The sequence below is a fragment of the Electrona antarctica genome, assembly GCF_951216825.1.
Source record: "Electrona antarctica genome assembly, chromosome: 6".
NCBI lineage: Eukaryota > Metazoa > Chordata > Actinopteri > Myctophiformes > Myctophidae > Electrona > Electrona antarctica.
Window position 1 is genome coordinate 13,391,137 of NC_136811.1, and position 25,937 is coordinate 13,417,073.

The 25,937-nt window shown below is 42.7% G+C and overlaps 2 protein-coding genes across 4 annotated transcripts in view; both read right to left on the bottom strand.

Moving 5' to 3' along the window:
- Window positions 1–944: 944 nt before the first annotated feature.
- On the bottom strand, window positions 945–11,769 carry kel (Kell metallo-endopeptidase (Kell blood group)). Its single transcript, XM_079504167.1, has 18 exons — window positions 11,598–11,769; window positions 10,774–11,182; window positions 10,299–10,580; window positions 9,675–9,793; window positions 8,071–8,295; window positions 7,624–7,689; window positions 7,306–7,491; window positions 6,741–6,901; window positions 6,542–6,659; window positions 5,654–5,749; window positions 4,969–5,067; window positions 4,813–4,890; window positions 4,456–4,559; window positions 3,509–3,598; window positions 3,023–3,090; window positions 2,428–2,588; window positions 2,014–2,103; window positions 945–1,800 (listed from the first exon to the last, which is right to left on the bottom strand). The coding sequence occupies exons 1-18, from the start codon at window positions 11,631–11,633 to the stop codon at window positions 1,660–1,662; spliced, it is 2,529 nt and encodes an 842-aa protein (XP_079360293.1). The 5' UTR covers window positions 11,634–11,769; the 3' UTR covers window positions 945–1,659.
- A 751-nt stretch (window positions 11,770–12,520) lies between these two features.
- Window positions 12,521–25,937, bottom strand: part of zyx (zyxin) — a 31,855-nt gene continuing 18,438 nt past the window's right edge. For all 3 annotated transcript variants that reach the window (XM_079503547.1, XM_079503548.1, XM_079503546.1), the window contains exons 5-10: window positions 24,659–25,360; window positions 22,822–22,963; window positions 20,894–21,063; window positions 18,160–18,338; window positions 17,082–17,202; window positions 12,521–15,232 (exon numbers count right to left, since the gene is read on the bottom strand). In XM_079503547.1, the coding sequence (XP_079359673.1) occupies window positions 15,119–15,232; window positions 17,082–17,202; window positions 18,160–18,338; window positions 20,894–21,063; window positions 22,822–22,963; window positions 24,659–25,360 (1,428 nt within the window). In that variant the 3' untranslated portion in view covers window positions 12,521–15,118. The remainder of the gene's footprint in view (window positions 15,233–17,081; window positions 17,203–18,159; window positions 18,339–20,893; window positions 21,064–22,821; window positions 22,964–24,658; window positions 25,361–25,937) is intronic.

A 25,937-nucleotide genomic window follows, 5' to 3' on the forward strand; every position in this document is an offset into this window, starting at 1 on the left:
ATTAGAAATGTTATGTTTGGAACTATGACACTGTAGTACCAATACACAATAAATCAGGTTAATTGGGGGAAAAATAAAACGAACTGATAGGTTTGTATATCGTGTACAATTCAATAACACTAATGCTATGGACCAGAGCTAGGGCAGACCCACCCACATCCATCCCTCGTTATTTGCCTGTGGGCAACTAACAGGTCACCACCGTCGGGTGGGAATATAAGTCTACAAGATATTTTCTCTACTCTTGCAATAATTGTCCGGTGTGGGGGGTTCTGCTGTTCAATGAGGAAATGTATGTAGCATATACTAATTTGATATTTGGAAAGCATTACAATATGATGTACTGAATAACCTTGTTTTGTACATTATACATGCAGTAAATCAAAGGTCTATTTTTATAGTAGAGTAATGCTCATGTGTTTCTTGGATGCTGGAGCAGAGCAGCAGGAGATCAAATACAATGGATGAAACAGGATTTAATCTGCAGGGCGGGTGCTGCTGGCATCAGCTGGAATATACTTGGGCAGAGGGCCACCATTGTTTTTCAGGACAGCGTGGAGCCAACATTTCTCAATGTGTGCTACCATGTCCTGCATTGGAGTCGAGGCCTTGTACCTCATACATTTTCTGTGTGGGTTATACAAACTGTCCATACAGCCCTACGAGCCATATCAATCATGCATTGAAAGTGTGACTGCATGATTCAGTTCTCTCCGCTCCCATCTCCCCCTTTTACCAGCATTATCTTGCCAGTTGCCAGTGAAGACATCACTTGCAGGTTGCAACATCCACTTACAATAGAGTTTAAGGTTTTGTTCATTGTCAGTGTTTACTATTTTAAACGTTATTTTGGATTATTTTTTGGGGGGGGGGGGTTGAGGACATGTGAGACAAGACTCCGGGAGTTGGATTTGAGCCGGGTCCTTACAAAACCACAAAATCAGTGTACCAACTGGTTGAGCCCCCAGTCACCCATACTTTATTTATAGAAATAGCAAACGAGTCATACACATGAATGTAACATAACACAAAATATACAAGTATGTCGCATTACAGAGCTTCGGACAATACTGAAACAACCCTACTTGTATATAGTTTTAGTATATTTTAGCAGCAAATTACATTTTGTTAGGCAACCAAAGAGATTGATGTGGAATCTGGCTTTGTTCAGACTTCGATTCATATCTCAAATCCGATCTTTAGGACCGACTGTCCACGCTGTTATATGCAAGTGATCAGATTGGATTTGTATTCAGACTTCACAGACCTACTGTATGGGCATTGGTTGCTGTGGTAACATCTGTTTTACAGTGAAAAGGTTTTTCTCCAGTGTGGATACGCTGTATCCTTCCTAACAAGGTGATAGGATGTAACCTTCCTAACTACAGTAGGAATGATATATCCTTGTACCTTACTGTACACATGAGACAATGACATAGGCATGAGTAATGCTTATGTTACACTGTCACATGGTGTCGCTTGCCGAAAATAGCCAACCTACAATCTCACAATGTGTAGCGTTGTGACATTGTTAGATCGGCTATTTATCCTCCGTTTTCCTATTTTTTTCGCCATTGAGAGTTAAGAAAAACAATCTGATTTGGGCTACTAGTCTGAACATAGCCTAAGATTCGGTGAAGAACTTTGTTAGGGTTTAATTCAACATTCCTGTAAATGTTGCTGAGTTCTATTACATTCCAGTGTTGTGGGGCACAGTCCGGATTTGGCACAGAAGACAGTAATCAAGAAGGAGGGCTCAAACGGCATGAATTCACGATATGGATCAGAGTCGCAGTTAATCTGAAAAATAATGGAAGCAGTGGTGAAGAGGAAGACAAAAAAATGTAAATTAAAAAAGGAACATTCATTAGTTCTACTTTCAACCATTCAAAATGTTTCAATGGTCAAAATAACTGATCTTCAAGTAGGCCTACACAACACCACATTGCATTGTGAGTTTGTAGATCGGCTATTATAGCTATTTGATTTGCCATCGGAGTATTATTAAAGTACCTGAGAGAATGAAGTGAGGAATAGATGAGTGTGGGAGAGACCAGAGAGGGAAGTGTCATCTGGATCTTTATTTAGTCTTTCATAATAAGCCTGAGAAAACAAAACACAGATGGGTTTTATGCCCAAACAAGCCTCAGCTTGGCCGGCATTGCTGGGCTGTGGAATTGTGCTGTGTAGTGAACAGCATTTCGGGCACCCAGCAATGGCCAGGTTATTGTGAGTGAAATCGGGTGAAAATCTTATTTGGGAGGAGAATGTTTATATTTTTAGGAGGAGAATTTTAATAACTGAATGTAAAAACTGTATAGCCTTATGGGATGTCCTCACGCTGGGCATGGCCTGACCACTTGAGTGTCTAAATTGAGGTTAACTAAAGACAGAATAATAATGACGATGGACCATCACTCTACTGACCTGTAGTGCCACCTGTAGGGCAGAGTACTGCACCCAGATCTCCCTCAGCTGAGCTGCAGACACAGAAAATGCTCCAACCCTCCCTGGTCCCTCAGTTACAGTGAGGTAATGATCCCACACACACTGCCCCACAGCCTGCACCGTCTCACTCTGAGAGTCAACTACAGTACAAGCACACAATTAATCCATTTTCACAGAGAACAAAGTAAAATACCTTAAATATATATACAATTATGAATTAATATGTACAATGATGAGGAAGAATTCATATTTGTACAGATTAGAGTGACACAGAGAACAGACAACAAAGTACTCTCACACAGTCTTCACTTCTTTCCAAATAAATATCAATTGCGAGTCTGTGTGCGAGTCTTTTGTACTACAGGTACAATAAAACAGCTTTCAATGTCACAGGTCATAAGAAAAGTTTACTCGTATATAGTACACAGAATGATCCACCATCAATTTCTTTCCATCCCAAAAATAGTGTGGTCTGCATAGGATGATAGGATATAAACCTTGAGTGCCGTTTTAAGGTTTCGTGGTCTTTGATATCGTTGGCAGTCTACTCTACAGAAAGGATTGTTTCACTTACTGTCAGGCAGAAGAAGATGGAGGATATCTTTGGCGATCAGAGAACCCAAAACTCCATAATTCATTGCCCTGTTTCAAAACAAAATGAATTGCTAAGTGTTGCGTTATTTGTATACTGTACAATGGACCACTGTGACCACTGGTCTTCAATCTATAGTTGGAGGCCATCGATATTGTCCTTTTCTTTTTGCTGAGGTTTGCGTGATCTGCGCAAAAGGACAGTTAACCCATTTTGGGCGGGAACCCCTTTTGGTGTTTTAAACATTATGTTATAATTTAGCTATTGAAAAATAGCAGATCTACAAGCTCATAGCGCGCCACTCGGTGGAGCTTGTAGGTCTGCTATTTTTGAAAAATCGTGAAAATATTTATTTCAGAAAACTGGAGGATTTAGAAGGATTTTTTTAAATTTTGAGGTCAGGCCTAAATGGGTCAAATGATAAGGGACAATATCGGTGGCACCCAACTGTATGAATACACCACTTACTTGGGATGTGTTGGGTGGAAGAAGGGAGGGACAAACATCCCCATGGGAAAGATGAGCTCATTGCCCAGGATTAATGGTGAGACAGATAAACTGAAGAAAAAAAATAAGATAAAATGAATGCTAAATTTATCAATATAACCAACAATTCACACAATAAATCATAGAATGAGCCTGAAATCCTTGCACAACCAATAGTGTCACATCATAGTCCAGACATTGGACCCTTTTCGTAGATGTGTTGGATAAACACAGCTGAAAAAACTAACAAGCAATGACATTATTGATTATCGTCAGCGTTTGCTCTTTGGCATACCTAAATCAAACATACTATACTATTTAACTACAACTTATGATACATCTGTGAAAAGGGTCCATGTTCATTTGGTGCCATGCCATCAAGAACTTATTCTGAAGCACCATTGGTCCAACAGTATGTTATCACTAAGGGCACATATACGTGGCAATAGGCGTCAAGAAAACGCAGAGAGCAGGCGTCTCTTCCCGTTTTCCAGCTGGTGGATGGCAATGACGCTCGCGCGTGGCTTCAACTTGCTGCGTCGGCCAAGCGTGAGCATCATTTCCATGCACCATCCATTTAAAAATCTAGAAGAGACACGTGGACTAGGCGTTTTTGACGCGACAATGTGCTTCCGCCTTAACCTAATGGCCCTTTCTGACTATTGGACTTTCAGAATAATAAGCTGTTGGACCAATGGGCAGGCCCAATTCATTTGATCCTAGAAAGATCAGGTAAGAACTAGGATTGGGACATTAAAAATGTTTAAAATACTAAAAAATTAAGTTTGACAAAAAGGGCTTTAGCAGAGGGCAATATGGGAGACAGATAATTCAAGGAGAATGGGGGTATAGGGTAGTTCTTGAAGATCATAGTTTTCATTTTGAGATGTGATTCTTCTCTTCTGACTGGAATGAACGGAACTGCTTACATGTCAACCTCCTCGCCCTGAGAGAAGAGTTTGATGCGTCTCTTTTGCTGCAGGGACAGTAGTTGGATGTAGTTGGCAAAATAGCTTTGTTCGCTGATTGTTACCTAGAAAATAATGCAGAGAATACATGCAGTATCAGCAATGAGCCTCTATATAGCCAAGCCTGTAGAGTTACAGTTTTGGAACAAGGTGTGTAAAGAGCCTCCTGGTTTGACAACAGTGCATGACTGAGATTCCAAACTAATATTTGAATGCTGTACAGTGCTGAATGCATCAGTGACTTGTAATTAGTACATAAACCTAAAAAATGTAAAAATAAAAAAATAAAAAATAAAAACTTCTGGCATATTATAATACCTCAGAAAAAAGTTGGTCAAGTTCAGCTTCACTTGGGATCTGAGGTTTAGTCCAAAGTCGTGGAGTTAAAGAGTGAACCTGGAGGGAAGACAGCTGTTGAATATTAGATATAGCAATAAAGTACAGTCTCAAAAATCTCAACATTTCAACTTTTACCTTATTCATAACAAGCAGACGGGACTTCTCATCGCTCCACTTGAGAACAGACAATTTGGACTTTATTGCGTAAAAGATACTGTGAATCATCTCCTCTGCCTGTAGGATAACAAAAGTCAACCTGAAATTTCATTTAAACCCTATATATAAAATTCATTGACCGCGGTTTCCCCATGGCTCAATTCTTGGTCCCCTTCGTTTTCAACCTCTACACCAAATCTCTTCACCGAAAACAGGCTGATCTACAAGCTTGCAACGCAACGTGTTATCTTGTACACCTGCTATTTTTGAGTGGTGCAACCACTCCTATACACAGTTGTGTGTGTGGCTGGGTCTTCCCCTGTGTCCCTGTGTCCGAGCACGAAAATAGCGTTATAGCGTTTGTTCACCACCAAGTGTCACTGTTGCACAGCCTAACACACAGACACAGACACACACAGGCCAGGGATGAGGGCCTGTACAGTACAGTACAGTACAGTACAGTACAGTACAGTACAGTACAGTACAGTACAGTACAGTACAGTACAGTACAGTACCACTCACTTCAGACAGGTCTGATTTTTGCAGAATGTTTGCCTTAGCCTGGCTGGCCACTGTGAGGCTATGTTTGCCTATGATTAAGACATGCCCAGAATAAGAAATATTAGGACGACACATGGCTGATTCATTTTGTGTGCGACTGTACCTCTGTGTGTGCGGTCCTCTCACTGAGTAGGTGTGTGAGGATCGTGTCAAATCCTTTCTCCGTCTCCAAAACACAGCTTCTCCAACGAGGGACGGCCTGGTGAGGAATGAAGATTGGACGTAAGTTAAGCAAACATTTATGTCCACATACAAATAAATGTAACCACATTCATTGGTTAATACCTGAGAACTGGGAACATAGATAGCGCTACATCAAATAAACACAAGCTATCAGATTAACCGCACCCCTGCCATCCCTATTTTGGGTCATTATAGGCAAAAACATAAGAAAAGAAAATGCAACCAATTAAACATTTTCAGAAATGACAGAATGTTGCAGAGCTCACTGCAAGCCGTGGCTCACTGGGCTTAACTGATTAAAGGTTTCATGACATTAATTTTCATTTATTTTTATTTTTCGTTTTTCTTTTAGGTTTTATGACCTCAATTACACCCCAAACAACCTGAACTTTGAATATTCAGTGGATTTTCTGTGGCCTGGAGTTTTCTCTGGGGTTTGGAAGCCTTTTGAGCTCCAATGAAAACAGTCAAAACAGTGACATCTGCTGGCAAGTCCCATTGACATATATGGGATTTGCAGGCTGTGACATCACAAACAGCAGGAAAATCAGAGCACTTGTTTGAGCCAGAAAACCCCAGACCACAGAAAATCTACTGAATGTTAAAAGTTCAGGTTTTTTTGGGTGCAAATGAGCTCAGAAAACTTTAAGAAAAAAATGAATTAAGAAAAATTACAAAAGAAAATCTTTATGTCACAATCCCTTTAAAGCATTTATTTACCCGAAAGCTTCCAGTCTTCCAGATGCTGTGCTACAGCTGCCTAATGGACTGATTTAATTCTGGAATAATATGTTTTATTAAAAAGTACCTCCTCTGTGTTTCCCAGAGCCACAGACAGATTATACTCAGTCTGAATGAATCTGGAGTCCAGGGCAGGTATGAAGGTGTGAAGGAGATTGAGAACCATGTAGGTATGAAGGGGACCACTAGAGGGAGCAAAAGGAACAGTAAAAATAAAGAAATTCCTTGTGAGTGGGTGTCATAATTATGTCTTGTCATAATCATACCTGTTACGCAATTCATGCTTGTTCAGCCATTTGCTGACGATGCGGGACATTTGCTCAATGTAAGGCAAGTTATGCAGTAGGACAGGGTCCTCTTCCCTGATTGGATGAGGATGGAACACAGTCTGTAGACAGCCAAGCCAATCAATGGCAGGGGCATGAGCCTGTGCACACAGTTGCATAGAAATACATTTATGTAGTTAGCATGAATTTAGTCACAGTATATGTACTGCAATTCCAGGGGGTCCTGGAACCCCCAGGGATCTTTGAGGGGTTTCCAACTAAAGGTGTCCACAGGAAAATGTGTTAATTTATCAAATCAGTTTAACCACTTTAACACTAAATTTTATATTTCAGCTATTAAAAAATAGCTTATCTTCAAACTCACATTGCATCGCATCAATGCCTTGTGAGCTTAGATCTGCTATTTTTGAAATATCTTGGAACAAATATGAAAAAATGTCGACTATAAATTCACAAAATCTTTTCAGATGGGGGTCCTTTGAGAACCACTGGTATAATTCATTGTGGTTCAGGTCTGAACACAGAGTAACTGAGTGGAATGCACCTGCAGGTCTTTGATGGTCTTGCGCTGATAGAGCTGACCCTTCAGCAGACGATGGGACAGTGGGGCGGCGGCCACAGCCAGCTCAGACGACAGAGCCATGAACGTGCCCACGTGCTGCAGGGTGCTGGAGGGAGCGCCCAGCAGAGCCAGGTACCTCTGACAGGACGCCAGGAACAGACGCACGTTCTGGCCGATGGAGGAGGGACGGCGTTAAGGGAAACATAGGGGTTGATGGGAAGATAGTATAAGCGTAAGATGGCTGGATATGCAATGGAAATGTGCTGAATAATTCCTGGAGCTATTATGGGATACGGCCACCTGTGCATAATTCCTCGCCGACTTGCTATTCCATTGGACGGGGATCAGCAGGTCTGGCTGGTCAATCTGTCAATTTACAATTTACAATTTAGCAGACGCTCTGTCGACAAATACACTTGTGTTTAAGCAAACTAGTAGATCTGTTTTTTCCGCTTTTTAAACTCTTTGCTGGAAATAGCCGATCTACAAGTTGTGATGCATTGTGAGCTTGTAGATCTGCTATTTTCACAGAATGTTTGCCCTGGTATAGGGATACTATAGGGTCCAATGTAATGACCGAAAAGCTTTCTTCAAAGTACACACACACAAACAACAGAACAAGTTTTCCAACGGCCTCTCACAAGAGTTGGCAGATAAACCAAGAAAGCAGAGATTTCTCGGAATTAACAGCACAGTTGTGAACATATGGTTCTTGGCCACTGTGTGGAACCACTGGTTTGCTCTAACCTGAATGTATTTCTTCTCGCTCCCACGGTCAGGGTCACTTGGGTCTCTGCCCACATAGAGGTCAGGGTCACTTGGGTCTCTGCCCACATAGAGGTCAGGGTCACTTGGGTCTCTGCCCACATAGAGGTTGAAGAAAGGGAAGGTGAAGTAATCTCTCATCAGCAGGCTCAGGGTGGAGTTGACGTCGCTCTGATTCCACTGACCCGACACAGACCAGCCACCCAGCTACACATGAAGAAACACAAAATGGGGAAAAATAAAAAGGCTGAAAACAGCAGCTCTACAAGCTTGAGTCATAAGTATCGCAGCATTGATGCGTTGAGCTTGCAGAAAGTCGAGGCCACGTCTACTACAGAATTCTAGAAAGTGGTTTCTGGTTGAGGTTTCAGCTTTGAGCTTTGGCCCCTCTTTGTTTTTGTTCCCCAACCTAAATGTCGAATTGAGTAATCAAGTCTTCTTACCAGTCGTGCTACGAGATGGAATAAAACATGGGGATATACCAAAATAAACGAAACAATTATACCAAACGAAACAAGTCATGACTCTGGCAGATGTAAATTATTTTGGAAGATCACAGGCGCTCTTGGTTTCCACCATGGTTTCTGCCCGCCTGATGGCACAAAGTTATATCTGCTCGAAACTGTAAAAGGAGTTGGTCCCAGTCCAGCAGGCAGATAGAAAGATGTGGCACAGAACAGAACAGAGTCAGAGGTTAGCAAAATAAGTTTGTGGCTGAGAACATCTAAAGAGGGGAAATATGATTACTAGTAATACTAAGTCTCCTCTCTCATCATCTCTCATGTCCCGAGCAAGGCACATTATTTATTTGCCAATGTTAAATGGCAACTGCTCAAAGGCCAACATAATGGTAGCGGTGTGGAAAGTCAATGAGAAAATGAACTGTTCCAAGTACTTGAGTATTGACTTTAAAGGGATAGTACACTTACAATTAAGATGTAAGAGTAATGGAAAAATTATCCCCTCACATTAGAAGGTCACTAGAACCAAGGACGGGTGTTTTCAATGAATCCAACATGGTTAAGATGGAGTTTGAAGTTTAAACATATTTGAAAGTGAAATATCCCTTTCACGCCTATCTTCATCAGTTGTGCTACACAGATCATGTCAGTATAGTGGCTAATGGCTATGAAGGGCAGCTCCTTGGGGCGAGTGCATGAAGTGAAAAGCAGGGCCTCAATTGTTTTAGAAATACATTCGTGCTATGTTTTCTTTACCTGGATAAATGGTAAATGGTGCATTTATATAGCGCCTTTATCCAAGGCGCTTTACATAGATTAATTGTGCATTACATTCACCCGTTCACACACACATTCATACACCGATTGCGGCGGAAGCCATGCAAGGTACCAACCAGCACATCGGGAGCAATTTGGGGTTCAGTGTCTTGCCCAAGGACACTTCGACATGTAGACAGGAGGAGCCGGGATTCGAACCGCCGACCCATGGATCATTGGACGACCTGCTCTACCTCTTGAGCCACATTCGGATGAATCAAGGCACAAATTAAAGCACATTCTGAGTGTATGGGGGAAGTAAATGCACTGATAGCTGAACATTTCCATGGTGAATAATAATGTGCTCACCTTCTGGATGAGCGAGAAGAAGGGCTCTGCTCCAGCAGTCTCTATAGACCTGCTGTCCATACAGGAACTGTAGAATCCTCTGGCCTTGAGCACAGCTGAACCAGACGAGCTCTCTTCCTCTGACAGAGGGACACAGTAAGACATGAAGAAAAAGTCACCTAGAGTTCCCTTTGCCTTGTTCCAGAACTTCTTCCTTAAAGTCATGATCACGCAAACGTTGTTTGGGAACCTGAATATTGCGTGCATTCACAGCCTGGAGCTTCTGAACAGGTGGCATATATCCTTCCAATTTTTAATAACGACACAATACAAATGCTACCGAAAGTAGACTACGACTACGCGTGTGGCCTCAACAACTATGAAACATGACGTACACAAAAGGTTGTGACCAACAAGACCACACAGACCACAATTGTTTTACCAAATCCCATACACAAATTAGTGTGAAGCCTGACAACTAATGGTGAAAATCAAGGCTATTAAAACGTGTGGTGCCACTGTCACCTGGCACCACACCATCAGCAGTTGGCCAGTGTAATACCCTGCTTTTTTACCAGAGATGGACATGCTTCACACAATATGGGTTTGATTACTCTTCAAATAAATACAATTGCAGACTTGTACCCAAAATCTCCCTGAGATACTGCAGCAGTGCAGTTCTTCTGTCCAATCTTTTCTCCCGACTTGTGTCTTCTCCCTTCTTCCTTCCCGTCCTTCTCTCCCGCTCTCTCCGTACATCTCTCTGATGATGTTGATGCACTCCCTTGCCTCGCTGTCTCCCCTTAGCGGTTGGCGAGGGTCTGTCCGAGCCACAGGTGAACAGGAAGTAGGCACATGGCTGACTGAAGGGGTCGACCAACAGGCGGGCTGAGGCCCTCTCACAGGCCAGCGAGAGACATGGAGTGACTGGGGGCAAAGAACAAGACTCATATTAGACGTGCTGGGATTCAAGCTCAAATGAATGAATACTAGATTAATAAAATATATGAGTGTTGAGGTCCACCTTTTTTTTTTTTTTTTTTTTTACATAAATAGAAAAATTAAATCAAATTTGGAGACTGCCGTCAATATTCGGACATTCAAATATTTGTGTGCACACCTTGGGTTGTGCTGGGATGCTGCGTTTCTGGGTAGCTTGATGTACTTGTTCCACCTTGTTTGATTGCTCTGCTGTCCGTCAGGGCTTTCTGCTGGTGCTGGGAGTAGTACACCATGCCCAGCATGGAGGCACAGAAGGAGGATCCCAGGAGGAGGAGTAGTAGTCTTCGATGGTTTGTCCACACAGACTTGGCCCGCTCCGCAGGCTGGGGAGGATGGAGATGGGTGTGGGGCCGGAGCGCTGACTGAGAAGGTGGGAGGCCTTGAGGTGCTTGCTGGGAGACGGGCTCGAACTGTAGCTGGTGGTGTTGCTGCTGGGACTGCAGGCTGGAAGGTTGGGGGTGGGATTGTGGCTGAAGAAATGAGGTCTCAGCTTCTGGCTGTGACGATAGCTGGACTAACGACTGACGCTGGAAATGAGTATAGGGTGAACACTGCAACTATCATACATTGTAGCACATTGCAGAGAACATTATATGCAGCTGCTGCTGATGGTATCACTTTTTTATGCATCTTCCATCACCGTGCATGGTATGATTGAAAAACACATGGCATTATGGACAGTGGAGTTCAGCTACTTGTTTACAATGTTCAAGATTTTATCAAACAATTAAACAAATTGCAATTTGCATTATAGAAAGTTTGGCAACATGACAATCACATACATAAAATGCTATTTATGCTTATTCAAATATAATTGAACGACTAAACAAATTAACTCATGGAGTAAGAAGGGACCCATTTGGGTCATGCTTCTTGTGAACAAAATCAGGTTTATCTAGTCTTTTATGAAGAACCTTGCCTCAGGCTGGAGTTTTCACTCACTTTAGATTGGGACATCTGAATCTCTGTCGGTTGCATGCTCTGGTGGCTTCTTTTTTTACTGCTGATGTTTTCACTTTGTCCTCTTTCTGCTCCCTCCGTCAGGCAGCTGTCACTAATCTCTTTTAATCACTCACTTCTCTCCTCCTGATAAACAGGAGGACCTGCCTGGGTAATAAGTGGGTATGGCTCAGGCTCTCCTCTCCTTTCAGGACCCCCTGGCCTACACCAACACTATATGCTTCTGTTTCAGATGGTTGTTTGGCTTGTGTGCTGTATTCAGCATATTGTCAGGAGACACTGCCTTCGTTAACTCAAAAGTAGGCTACTTAGAGCTGTAATATTCAATGTTTTTTCTCAGTTTATTTAAGGGACCTACAAAGTGCTTAACTTAAACAATGTAGTTGTCTGAATATAAATATATACATCTATAATGTTGCACTTTAGCTTGAAAATTTAATTTATGAGAGCTCTCATGAATTCTACTTTATGAGAGCCCTCTTATTTTTCTGGAACCAAACACACACACACATACGTCTGCTGTAGTCACTATCAGTGGAACGCGTGGCTGGTGTGAGCTGATAGGGGGGACGGGGGTCGTGACGGCCACCAGGTCTCCTTCCTTGACACTTGACCTTGAACATAACATGTTTTGTGAGGAGAGGAAGACAAAATATGGTGACGGAAAACACCACCACACATTTCCTATGCTTTGTCTATAATTCTAATCCCACACACGGATTACATTTAGCTAACATGTGGGTTTAACTAATTTAAGAAAGACAGCAGATATTTTGGCAATTAGCAGTTTATTTTTTAAAATGTCCTAATACAGCCCAACGAAAGGAGGGAGGTAAATAATGAAGGCATGTTTAACCGTAAACAAATACACATTCACACAAATGTAATGGGAATTTATAATAAAAAGAGAACTATATGGAAAGACAAGGCAATTATAATGAATGTAATACCACTTGACAATTTTAAATAAATGCAACTGTGAAGGCCCCATAAAATGTGAGCACGCTGTGATGATAAAGTCATGGTCACAAATGAGTTTGTGCAACAAAAAAAATTAAAAATAAAGTTAACAGTGATATTAATACTAAAAACAGGATATACCACCAACAACACAGCTAGCATGCAATGCTAAGTCACATTTGGCCATAGGGTTCGGATGTTCTGTTAGCCATCCTAAATGCTGCTTAATCAGGATTAATCTGAGAAGACATAGGAATTTTTAATTTGAAAGGAATGAATAACTATGAATGCACAGGCTCAATACAAAACAACAATGGAATACAAAAGCTGGAGAAGGCACATTGCCAATGTAACCGATGAAGTACTGATGAAGAAGTATAACAGATAAACACGCAAAAGTACAATAGATGAATGGAAAATAGTGGTATTCACTAGGATAATATCAAAAAACGAACATGACCCATATACTGTGCACAACACAAAATAAAAAAAATAGTATACCAAAAAAAGAAGAAAAAAACAGTGAGTGAATGCCACAATAACAGACACTGGTTTTAACATCCACTGTCAAAATTGAAATACATTTTTGGAGGGTTTGATCACTTTACAATAAATGGCTGACACATGTGGGAATAGAGCTCAATGCTATTAGACTGTGCTTCTCTACTGTCAGGACAAACTGTATTCGACCGATTCTGGTAACCGTGGAGCAAGGAAAACAAAGGTTCTAAGGTGACATTACAGTAGGGTTTTCAATTATGTACTTAATACTGAGCTCCAATTCAGAGCCGTAAATGCCAGCAAAAAGAAAAACAATTTCCAGCAAGTCATCATTACAGCATACTGTATTTCTCCATAATGGGCGCGTTCGGAAATACCACACCGGAGCGCACTTGCCTATTAGTTTGCATTGCACAGTGCGCTCAGTGCGCTATTTCCGAATGCGACCTTTCACAGAATGTATCTTGTGCGGTGACATTAGCGTCATTCTGAGACTAAAAGGGATATTAATACATTTCCATACATTATTTCACCAAAAAAGGCATCATTAATATGGAACTGTGCAATGATCTATTTAGGTCCTGTTTCCAGCCGGGCAGCCAACATTTACAGTACCACGCTTACATTTAACAACATGAGCTCATTGGAATGGAATCTGTGCTTAACTTTGTTCTCTTTGTTTTTAATGGCAATAACATGCAAAAATACTTTTAAAGCGCTTTAAAATCAGCCTCAGATTCTTTTCACAAGAGAACCATCAGTTTGATCTCGGCTTTCCCTCGGGCTGTGTGATCATACGACGAGGGGCAACAACAACTACAAAGTCATTTGTCACCGGGGCATGCCTACTGTATAATAACTCAACAAATTCACATCACACAAAGATAAAATACTAACAAGAGCGACATTCACTGTTTTGGTCAGTTTCTTTCTTATTTGTTTTTGCAGTCAGGTCATAGAATGCCATGCTGTGAGAGCAAAGCGGTGAGAGAAAGCACTCTGTAGGCAGATAAGCAAGAGGTTTGCAGGCACTACAACTGGGCTGTTGCCTGATTTTGCGCGCCATGTCACACACCGGAAATAGACGGACAACAAGACACTATGAGCTTGTAGATCTAGCTATTTTCGGTGCACAACACCGACTAAGTATAAAACAGGCATAAAGGTGTACTGTCCTACCAGCCAACCAGAGTCGAAAAGTCTTGTGCCCTGTTATTTAGTATGGAAGCCGATTTGTCCTGTCACTAAATAAAGTTAAAAGGGTCTGTATTGAGACTTGAGAGACAGTTATGACTTTATAAGTCAGAATTAAAAACAAAACTCTCACAAATATGAGTAGGAAATTTCAAGAGAAGACAAACAAGTCACAACTGCAAAATAAACACCCATTAGAGACATGAAGTTGCGTATGGGTTAAAAGGAAAAAGATACATATATACGTTTTATTCAGTGGCAGAAATGGGCTTCCACACTTGACTTTAGTATAGGTTAGTGATTACGAATATTATTTCCCCCCACTTTCACCATTCATAACACTGACAGGCAAGAGAGGGGATGGACAAAAGTACACCTCAACATAAAGCCGCCGTCTATCGGGGAGTCGAGGCGAGGGCGAGTAGGAAAGGACACTGATGTGGCTGCTCTTTTGACAAAGCTGGTCTTGTGCAAGTTCTGCTGGGAGATTCAGCGTAAACATAGAACGGGGCCATGGAATTATAGGCTGGTATGAGAAACAAGAAGGCCAAGCAGAAGAGAGAGAGATTTGCGAGGAGAGGAAAGTCTGTTTTTTTCGGTGCAGTACATTACCTCTGCACCGAAGAGGGGAAGGAGAGAGAACATTACAATGTATCGGCATCATGCAAACGCGCTCTTTTTGCACTTGCACCCTCATACTCGGTCGACGTGCTCGTCAACGTGATCACTCACACCTGCGAGTCATTAAAGCCCTGTCGCATAGGCAAAAATGGCAGCTGAATGGATCCTGTGCTCTTGAGTTTTGGTTCATATAGTTTGGACTTTTGAGTGATGGCCGGTTCCGCTAATCACTGCTTGGCCTGCCTGGCTCGCTGGGTGTGGCACTTCATGCAAAGGATTCTGCCGTCCAACGGGTAGCAGCCGTCGGCGTCTGCTTCTATGGAGAGGGGGCGCGCGCAGTCCTACAACAAAGCAGGGAGAACGACTTATTGGGTTACGCCGTTGCACACTGGCACACATTGGGCCCTCATTTATCAAATCGAACATAGAAACCAGCACAGATCCGACCGCAGAAATCATCTCATGACATGTTTCATGTATGATTTATGAAATTGTCGTAAACATCTCATTCTTTTTTTCTTTTTAAAAAACTTTTTTTTTGTGGCTTTCGCCTTTATTTTATATTTTTTATGGAGGGACAGACAGTAGGCTGACAGGAAATGGGGAGAGAGATGGGGGGGGAAGACATGCAGTAAAGGCCGTCGGGATCGGGAGTCGAACCCGCGGCACACTGCCAGACTGGGTTACCAGCCAAGGTGCCTGGACCACTGAGCCATGGCCCAGGCAACATCTCATTCTTATACTGTATATTCGTTTTAGAGACCTCGCCTCTAAAGTTTACAACTTGAAGAATTAAATACGGACAAGAATAATAACTATCTGACGTGGAGACAGATATTTATATAACAACGCAAGTCCATCCAATTAAAATGTTTTATTTCACAAGTTCAAGGTTATTGTTGAAAACATTGTGTTGACTACCGGATTAATTTCATGTTCTCATTCTAAAACTGATTAGGCTTGTTAAATAATGATAAGCTCACCACACCAGTCTGTGAGAAACATTTCCCCAGTCACCGGGGACAACAAGTTTGAGAACTAAGAGTTTAATGACGTGTTCTTTTTCAAGAACTAAAAGGCTTTTAAAATATTGATCTCCTCTCCAGTCTGTGAGAGGAATTCATACAAAATGCATACCGGTCATCGGAGGCAAAGAATTTGAGAAAAATAATGTTCTAGGGTTTTAAGCTTCTCTCCTTGTAGCCGGAAAAAGAGGACGCTGGACTGATGAATTGTTGTATTACATTGTGAGCTTGTAGATCTACAATTTATTATTTTTTCGATCTATGAAGACATTTTTGAAGGATTTTGTCTATAATGACATGCCCAAAGTAGTGGTTAATATGATTGTGATGAAATCCATTCCACACCCACATTCTACAATAAAAGACAGTATAGGCCTGGGCCGTGGCTCAGCGGTCCAGGCACCTTGGCTGGCAATCCAGTCTGGCAGTGTGCCGCGGGTTCGACTCCCGATCCCGACGGCCTTTACTGCATGTCATCCCCCCATCTCTCTCCCCGTCTCCTGTCAGCCTACTGTCTGTCCCTCCATACAAAATATAAAATAAAGGCGAAAGCCACAAAAAAACCCATAAAAAATAAAAGACAGTATACTAGACTAGAGCAGTGGTTCTCTAAATGATGCAGTTTCTAACCAAATGGACCCTTATAGATCTTTAACTCTTGAGTGTAAAATGATACCAAATGGTCCCGCAATGTTATTTTACGCTCTCAAGAGTTAAATTATTACTTAATTTACAGTCTACACAACAGCCAACACAGCCTGTTGTCTCTCCTATGGTACCACATCAATACAGCAAGGTCTGGGAAGCTAAATCTCATCAAATGGTTGGCTCAAACGCAGAATAAATAATGGACCTTGATATGACAAGCATTGAAAACCACTCCTATAATATTATGCAGCAATCCCTCAGTTTAGAATGGAAACATTTGAAATGCTAAAAATGGTGGCACCAAAAACTAAAATGCCAACAAAACTGGCTAATCAATGCACCCGTCGGTATGCCGTGAAGAGAATCTGACAAACATAGACTTTATGTCATTGAACATTTGATGTAGGCGAGTTCCCATTCAAGAGACGGAACTCTTGTATGTGGAATGTACCAAGATGGTGCCACCATAACTGACTACTCTTAAAGAGACTTTGTTAAAACGTGGTAACTGTCTCACCTCACAGCGGTAACACTTAAGGTGGAAATTCTTGTCGAGGGCGACCACTCTGACCGTCTCCTCGCTGCCCGGAGCAGGAATGATGGGTTCATTGCAGCTCACACACAGGGGAGAGAAACGCCTGGAGCACACGGGGAGACAGGGAGGGGTGTGAGTGACCTTCCATTCACATATTCCTTTGACTCTCTCACACACCACAGACACAGACACAGACACAGACACACAGACACACACACACACACACACACACACACACACACACTAGAAAGTAGGAAAAACAAAAGGCGGGGAGGGGGGATGGGTCCTACAGTATATATGTATTCATATATGTACCCTCACTAAAAACGCCGGGACAACGCTCCACACGTCCCAAACTCTTCTCCCTTCTGGCCCCAAAACTGTGGAATGCACTCCCCGTTGCAATCAGAACTGCAGCATCACTCCCAATCTTCCGCCGTAGTCTGAAGACCCACCTTTTCAGACTCCATCATGGCCCATAGCACTTATCCTACCCCCTTAGACAGCACTTCTTAGACTTAGATAGCATTTGAAACAGACTTATAGCATGTCATGTAGACAGCACAATAATTGCATTGTATATAGTCATAGCACATCATAGTACATATGTATAGCATAGTATAGTATATATGTATAGTTAATATGTATAGTGTCATTATATAGATATGTTCTAGTTACGTTCTTAGCTTACGCATGTTTCTTGATAAATGCATTTTATATATGTGAGGTATTCCCATACTTTTGTTCCTGCCTAATGTAAATCGCTCTGGATTAAGAGCGTCTGCTAAATGCCTAAATTGTAAATTGTATTCATACGACAACTAGCAAACATAACAGATCTACAAATTGCGTTTCTTTGTGAGCTTTTAGGTGAGCTTTTTTGTGTGTGTGTAATTTAATCATTAAAAACTAAAAACACGTGTATTTACTTCAGCCTTGACCAAAAGCAGATATAAAACATATCCCCATCGGTGATAAAAAAATGTATGAAGAAGTGAAATGCAGCCAAAGAAGAGAAACTTCTCCAACATGAAGACATATCTTTGGGGGGGGGGGGTACCTGTGGTAGTCCTGGACACAGTAAGGGTTGTTGTTGTCGTCGGTGATGAAGGGCACCCCCTCCAGGCTGCAGGCGCAGGTGCTGCAGCGGAAGCAGTGGGAATGGAAACACTGGCCCACCGCCTTCAGCACGCGGTCCGTGATCTTCTCGCCGCACCGTGAGCACACCACCAGAGAGTTCTGGACAGGTTCAACGACAGGGGAGTGGGTGGAGGGGGTGCATTAGGGGGTTATGTAGTCTTCTGTACCAACAGTTACAACCTCACAAGATTGTAGATAGGGGAGAAGAATTGCCGAACTACAAGGTCGAGCTTGTAGATCGGCTATTTTTGTCCATTATATACAGGAGAACGTCACAATGGAAACAGGTCCCCAGGACTTTTGGGTGTTTTAGCCTTCATTTCCGACCTTGTGCACATTTCTGACTATTAAAGTATTCAATCAATCAAAAACCAATCCTCATATTTTAAATCTTAGATTTTTTTTATAGTTTAGATAATAGTTTTTTATTTATTCATTCGTTCATTCTGGTCTATTTTTTTTGTTAATTTAAACACTTGGTATCGATGGTTTTACTGCAATCAGAAAAGTGATTCAGTGTTTTTAACGACAACGGACCTGCGATCATGCGGGAAAGGTTTGTGTTTTGTTTGTTTGTGTTTTTGTTTTCTCTTTTTTTGTGTTTTGTATTGTATTGATTGTACAGTTAGGACCCTCTCGAAAACGAGATACTATATCTCAATGGGGTATTCCTAAATAAAGAATTTCAAACAATAAACGATGGAAACAAAATACACATTTAAGCGATGTGCCCGATAAAAAAGTAAATCTAGCTGAACCCATTATCCCAGTTGGGTGTGGGCCTGTAGGGGAAAATACTGTGGGTTGTTTGGAAAACGATTACAATCCTCCAGGGCAGTGCTGCTGAGCCCAAGGTGCCAATTTAAAACTGTAGTGTGTGTGGTACTAATACTACTGTGGAACCCTTGTATTGAGTCTGTATTAAAATGGAACAGTGTGTGGGGGGGGCGAGAGGCCACAATTGTTAATTGAAGATAACTACAAAGTAACACGCACACCACTTGCTTATCTCTTATATAGATAGAGAACCTCATCGATCCCGCCGGGGAAATTCAGTCCCCAGAGGCAGAACAGCAGATAAGGCACAGATACTAGGAGCACACCATCAGCAACGAACGACTATACGGTACACCCGATACAGTATACTGCACTATGCACAAACAAATACACACAATCTCAGTGCCATTGCATTATCCTGCAGTGTGCACTGAGCATAAACACATACCGTACAGACAATCAATCACAGTGTCATTGCATTATCCTGCACTGACCGAGCGTAAACACAAACACACACAATCACAGTGTCAATTCCTTGCACTTTTGTCTTCTGTGGTGCAGGGAATCAACCCCCTGCCGTCCAAGTTTGAAGAAAATATCTGTATTGGATTTATTAAATACTTAAATGTTCCGTTCTCTTTTTCCCTTCTTTTATAGCAGTTCTACAAGCTCACGCTGACCCGCTGTGAGCTTGTAGATTTTCAAAGAATTGTCGGACATTTCCATTTTTTTTTATTTCAAACTTGTATTGCAGTGGAGTGGATTTATGTGTTTGTTTTTTATTTGTTTGACCGTTGTAGGAATTAAATAGATGGACATGTCGGACTGGGAGCCACCAAACCTACAGTACCTAAAGTCTGGTGACTAACCCATTTTGGGTGGGAACCCCTTTTGGTGTTAGCATTATGTTATGCTTTAGCTATTGAAAAATAGCAGATCTACAAGCTCATAGCGTGCCACCGAGTTTGTAGGTCTGCTATTTTTGAAAAATCGAAGAACGACTGACCTAGAAACATAGCTTTTTCAGAAAACTGTCAGGATGTAGAATACATTTTTAGAATCTGATCTCAGGTCAAAATGGACTAATAGTCTTCTATGCTAGGAAGAACTTAAGCAACTTCCTTCAGGCACCCGCAGGCTAAATAAACCAGCATGAAGCTCCCTACAGTACGTGTTGTAACAGATACTAATAAATTCCATGCATTCATTTAATGCCTTTATAAAAGAATATTACAGCCCGACCGATGCCAGATTTGTATTAAGAAAACACAAATAACTTTTTGATAGATAGAAATGTTAAATTAAGATTTAAGAATGTATGTGAAAATAACATTTACCCACAATTGTAAATTTAACAAGCAAACAAGTAAATATAAAGTCATCCTTAAACTTTATTTTATTTAACATCTTCTTAAGCCCTATTCGTATTTCTTTGAAAGTTTTGATCTATATCGACGTGTCCTGATTTGTAACCACTTTCAACCTTGCATGCCTATTTTGGTCATATCGACCGCATACGTCCAACAATGAAAGAAATTGTTGGACTGTCGCCAAGGGGGAAAGAAAATCTATAAGCACATTTGTAAACACATGGGAGTGCTGTTCTGTGTACTGTGTACTGCAAACCGAATGCACCCACTTGAAGCTGAAACTAGCTGCCATGTTGGAATCACAGATGGGGATGACGGCACTCTTAGGATATGCGTGTGTGTGTGTGTGTGTGTGTGTGTGTGTGTGTGTGTGTGTGTGTGTGTGTGTGTGTGTGTGTGTGTGTGTGTGTGTGTGTGTGTGTGTGTGTGTGTGTGTGTGTGTGTGTGTGTGTGTGTGTGCGCGCGCGTGTGCGTGTGTGCGCGCGTGCATGCAATGTGTATCCTCACCACGTAGCAGTCCTCACACTGCGGTGAGTTGTCCCTGTCATAGAACTGCATGCCCTGCAGGGGGCGATGGCACATCATGCAGCAGAAGCAGGTGGAGTGGAAGAGTTTGTCCATGGCCCTCACCGCAGGCTGGGTGCGGGACAACGACTCGCCGCACCTCCCACAGACCTCTGGGGGCGACAAGGGGGGGGGGGGGGCGAGTGAGACACAATGCCCACTGACAGGTTTCAAGCACTTTATTGCATGCCACAGATGATCACAGAATGGTTGCATTTGACTGTGGAAGTGAAAGTGGGAAGTTGTTGACGGATTAAACACATTCAGCCGGATGTCCTCTTTTTTGGGAGGCATGTCATCATACTGTAGGTGAAAAGTATTCCTCTAAATGTAAAAAAATAAAATAAAAATAAAAAGAAGAAAAAGAAAAGTGTCTTGGTGTGTGTGATATTTTGTGAGCTTGATTTCATTTTAATATATTTGTTATGGCTTTTTTGCCTTTATTTGATAGGGTACAGTAATGTGATTGGACCGCTCAGCCGCGGCCCAGGCCAGCTTGATGTTTTTTAATAGGGTCTTATAAGTCCCCTCAGACCATGATTATTTACGATTTATGATTTATTGTATATAGTATTTTACTGCATTTGTGTATTTTATGTACTGGTAGGCGGTAATGTTGTTTTTATTGTTGTATAACTGACTGCCAGTGTGCCAAAGATAAAATTAAAATTTTAAGCAAGATTTAATAGACAATAAAGTGTTCTTTATCTCTATGTGATTAAAAGCTTTAAAGTAATCTGGAAAAATGAGTGTGTTATAAAAACATCTCTGACATCATGCAGTTCTCCTGATTCTTGCTGGTGGTTTTCTGGTTGAGATTTGCCCATCACTGACATAGTGGAGAGAGTGCGCATGTGGGTTGCAATAAAATTACTGATTAGTAATTAAGCCATTTAGGCCCGACGTCGTTATAAATCCTGACAGTTCTCTGAAATACCTATGTTTCTATATCAGTGGTGCTCCATATTTCATGTCAAGGACCCCAAAAATGATATATAATTGGCCACGAGCCCCATCTGAAAATATGTTATTCCAGGAACCCCTCGGAAGCAGAGTCAAAAACATTCGCTCTGAAAGAATATACATTCAAAGATTTGTGCCACAATTTTCACGATTTTTTAAAAAATAGCAGATCTACAAGCTCGTAGCGCGGCACTCGGTGCCGCGCTATGAGCTTGTAGATCTGCTATTTTTCAATAGCTAAAGTATAACATAATGCTTTAAAACACCAAAAGGGGTTCCCGTCCAGAATGGGTTAAGATGTTCTGCGAGAGCAGGGTGGATTAACAATGTACACAATGGTTGGACCAAAGGAGGGCTGTGCGATTATTATGAACAGAATGATTAGCCTGATTATTATGCTACATAATGTCATCACGGGCATCAATCTTCTTTTTTTTTTATTAGCCTTGGGGAAATTAGACGCGTTTTGTTTCAATGTCTTGACTATTATTAAATGCAGTTCGTGTTCAGAATTAAATGAAAGGTTTCAATAGCTCTAAACTGCACAATCACACACACGCACTGTACTCTGTGTGGGTGTGTGGGTGTGGGTGTGGGTGTGGGTGTGTGTGTGTGTGTGCGCGCGCGTGAGTGTGCACGCGTATTCCCCATGCTATACATGTTTTTCCCTTTTTTAACTTTCTTTAATTTCTGTATATAGTTTTCCTTTTTTTCATAAAAGTGTATATTTGTACGTCTTTAAATGTTCTGAATTGAAAATGGAGGACCCTGTTGTAAATAAGTCTTAGTGCTTTTCTGGTTTCATCCTCGCAGCAGTTTTTGTACTGACCTGTGCTTTTGTTTGAAATGTACCCATTCTACATACTGTGAATAACCTTTTCAATCAATCAATCAATCAATCAGTGTACCTGTAGGAGGCGAGGTGATGACTGGCGCATGTGTGTCCATGTCTTTGATGAAGTCCTTGGTCATTCTCTCCAGCTCCTCCACGTCCCTCATGGTGAAAGGAACCCCACCACCTGGGACCGCAACTGGACCAGGGGGAGAGGGCTGCACGCGCACACACACACAGTGACGCATGCACACACGCACACACACGCACACACACACACACACACATTAACATGAGAACAATACGGCAGGTGTTCCTTATTGTGAGTTCAGTGAGTACAATGAGGCAAGCAGGTTCGCCGACACAAGAACTGAAAACCTTATTTCAACTTAAGGCAGGATGCATGTACACAAATAAACAGGAAACAAGAGGAAGGGAAATGCACTGCAGACATAGTAACTGGTGTAGAGTTGATACTACTACTACTAACGCGGTGAAATCCCCTCGTGTTTAACCCTGAGGGTGTACGGACCCTTAAAAGGCAGTTGTAACAGATACTTTTAATAATTCAAATTCAATTCAATTCAAATAATTTTAAAACACTTGTACTTGTAATTCGGAAGTCACATAAACAATTAAAAAACAAAAGAAGGGCCTGGGCCGTGGCTCAATGGTCCAGGCACCTTGGCTGGTAATCCAGTCTGGCAGTGTGCCGCGGGTTCGACTCCCGATCCGGAGGGCCTTTACTGCATGTCTTCCCCCCATCTCTCTCTCCATTTCCTGTCAGCCTACTGTCTGTCCCTCCATAAAAAATATAAAATAAAGGCAAAAGCCACAAAAAAACATTTAAAAAAAACAAAAGAAGATTCCTCTACTGTGCAGTTCCATTCTCCTACCACTGATTAGGGTTACCGTCGGTTCAAAACTTAACATTTAATTGAAGTAATATCCTTATAATCCCACTACCAGAATCAGAATAGGGTCAACAACGTGGAGTCTGGTTGCTAGGGCCGAGCTTACCAGCACTCCCTCCACACTTCCACAGACTATTCATTCAAGTACTCTGCCAAGGTTCTAGACTTATTTATTATCCCTTTTATCTGGTTCCCAACTATCAATCATTTACCTGGAGGCCCTTCAACCCCCCCCAAGGACCCCTGGGTCCATGTTGCGAACCAGTGCTTTACAACGGCACAGATAGACCTATTTGACCTGTCAAAGATTGCTTGGCTGGGTCTACCCGCCGTGTAAGTGATGTGGCGTGTGCAATATCCATTATTTATACCAGTTCAAACCTGCATACTGAGGCAAGTGCATTCTTCTGATGATAGAGCTGTGTTGGTTAGTTACGGTTGGACAGATGGCTTCTGAAAACCTTTGCACGGCGCATGACCCGTGTTTCATGTTTTAAAATATGGAGTACTGTACAGTAGCTCTCCTGTTGACTGCTAACCTACATTATAGTTATACTGTACTGTACCTGCAGTCATACAAGATGCAGAACATACACCGCTCTCTGTATACAACATCAAAGGGTAGCAAAGTGTGACTGTACATTGTTTTACAGGATGCTGGCAACGATAGTAACTTAAACCTATAAAGCTGTTTGCAGCATTTGAAGCAGTTTTACTTTGTGTTTGTGTCCCACTAGAGCAGTGATTCTCAACGTTTTTAATTTCAAGGACCACCAGTTTGATATTAAGACCGAAACAAGTTTCACATCTGGGATCCCATCTACACTAAACTCCTCAGTGTTTATTTAACTGAGAGTGCAAACGAGGTTCCTACCTATGAATCATTTAGCTGGGGAGCCCCTGGAACCCCTCACCTGGAACCCACATTGAGAGCCGGTGCTCTAGTCTAAAGGACAATATCTACTAAATGCCCCATATGTGAAATATGCAGGACCATACCGTTGATGAAGGAGGGCTTTTCGCTGGCTGTTGGAAGGAGGAGGATGAAATCGTCTTGGGCTGAGAAGAAGGCGGGGCCACATTCAGACTAGGAGAACTCCTGATGTGGTTGGAGGCCGGGGGAGGCGCCACGTTGGTGGGTGGAGCCGGCGGAGGGGCGGGCGGAGGAGGGAGGGAGCTGGCGGGGGCCGGGGGAGCGGCGGGCGGAGGAGGGAAGGAGGCGGCGGGGGCCGGAGGAGCGGCGGGCGGAGGAGGGAAGGAGGCGGCGGGGGCCGGAGGAGCAGCGGGCGGAGGAGGGAAGGAGGCGGCGTGGGCCGGGGGAGCGGCGGGCGGAGGAGGGAAGGAGGCGGCGGGGGCCGGAGGAGGAGCAGCGGGCGCAGGAGAGAACGAGCTGACGGGGCCAGGCTTGGGCGCCCCACTGCCGAACGGCGCGGAGCTGTGATTCAAATTCTGGTTGAGTCTCTGGGCCAGGGCAGCGGCTGAGGTGGCCGGTCTCCCTCCGAAGGCGGTCTTGGGGACCACGGCTGGGTTACTGCCCTGTCGGTTGGTTCTGGCTTTGAGCTCCTCCGCCCACGGTGGCGGCGAGGGCTTGTCTCCCATCTCCGGGGGAGGCAGGAAGGAGAGGGAGGGTTTGGGTGCCGTGGGAGGAGGGGCTGGGGGCTTGGGTGCTGGTGCTGGTGCTGAAGAATACTGGCTTGGTAACTGTGGACAGAAAGAAACACTTCTATGAACGAGGAGTCAGCATTTACAACGATGCAATTTGTGATGCAATTTGTGATTAAATACATTCTGTAGCTCCCCCTGAAGTCAATGGGTCAGATAGAGTATGCAATATGTGAGGCTGTTATGGACAACACAGCAATGAGGGTTTTATCAGAAAAGTTATTAAAATTCCATCGATTCCTTCCTCAGTGCTAGCGTGCAGCGCTGGACGCCAAGAGGCTGCAACCAGCCAGCTCTCCTTAATAACATTGAGCAAAGAGGCACTTGAACTAAAGCAAACAATTTGGAGGGACTCCACGGTTTTGAGCTTATCAGACGTGAATGTGTCTTTCTGGTGGTTATTTGGAGCAGCCACAAACCAGTTCCTCCCAGTTGGATAAAAACACTCTCCTTTTATGGCCCTCTCTCTCTCTCTCTCTCTCTCTCCCCCCCCTCCCTCACCAGATCCCTGGCAGTACAATCTGCCCTCATCACACACATCACAACACTCTCCAGTCAGTTGTGTATGCATCACTCGCTCTCACTGAGCATTTCTTCCCCGCTCAGCGTGAGTCAC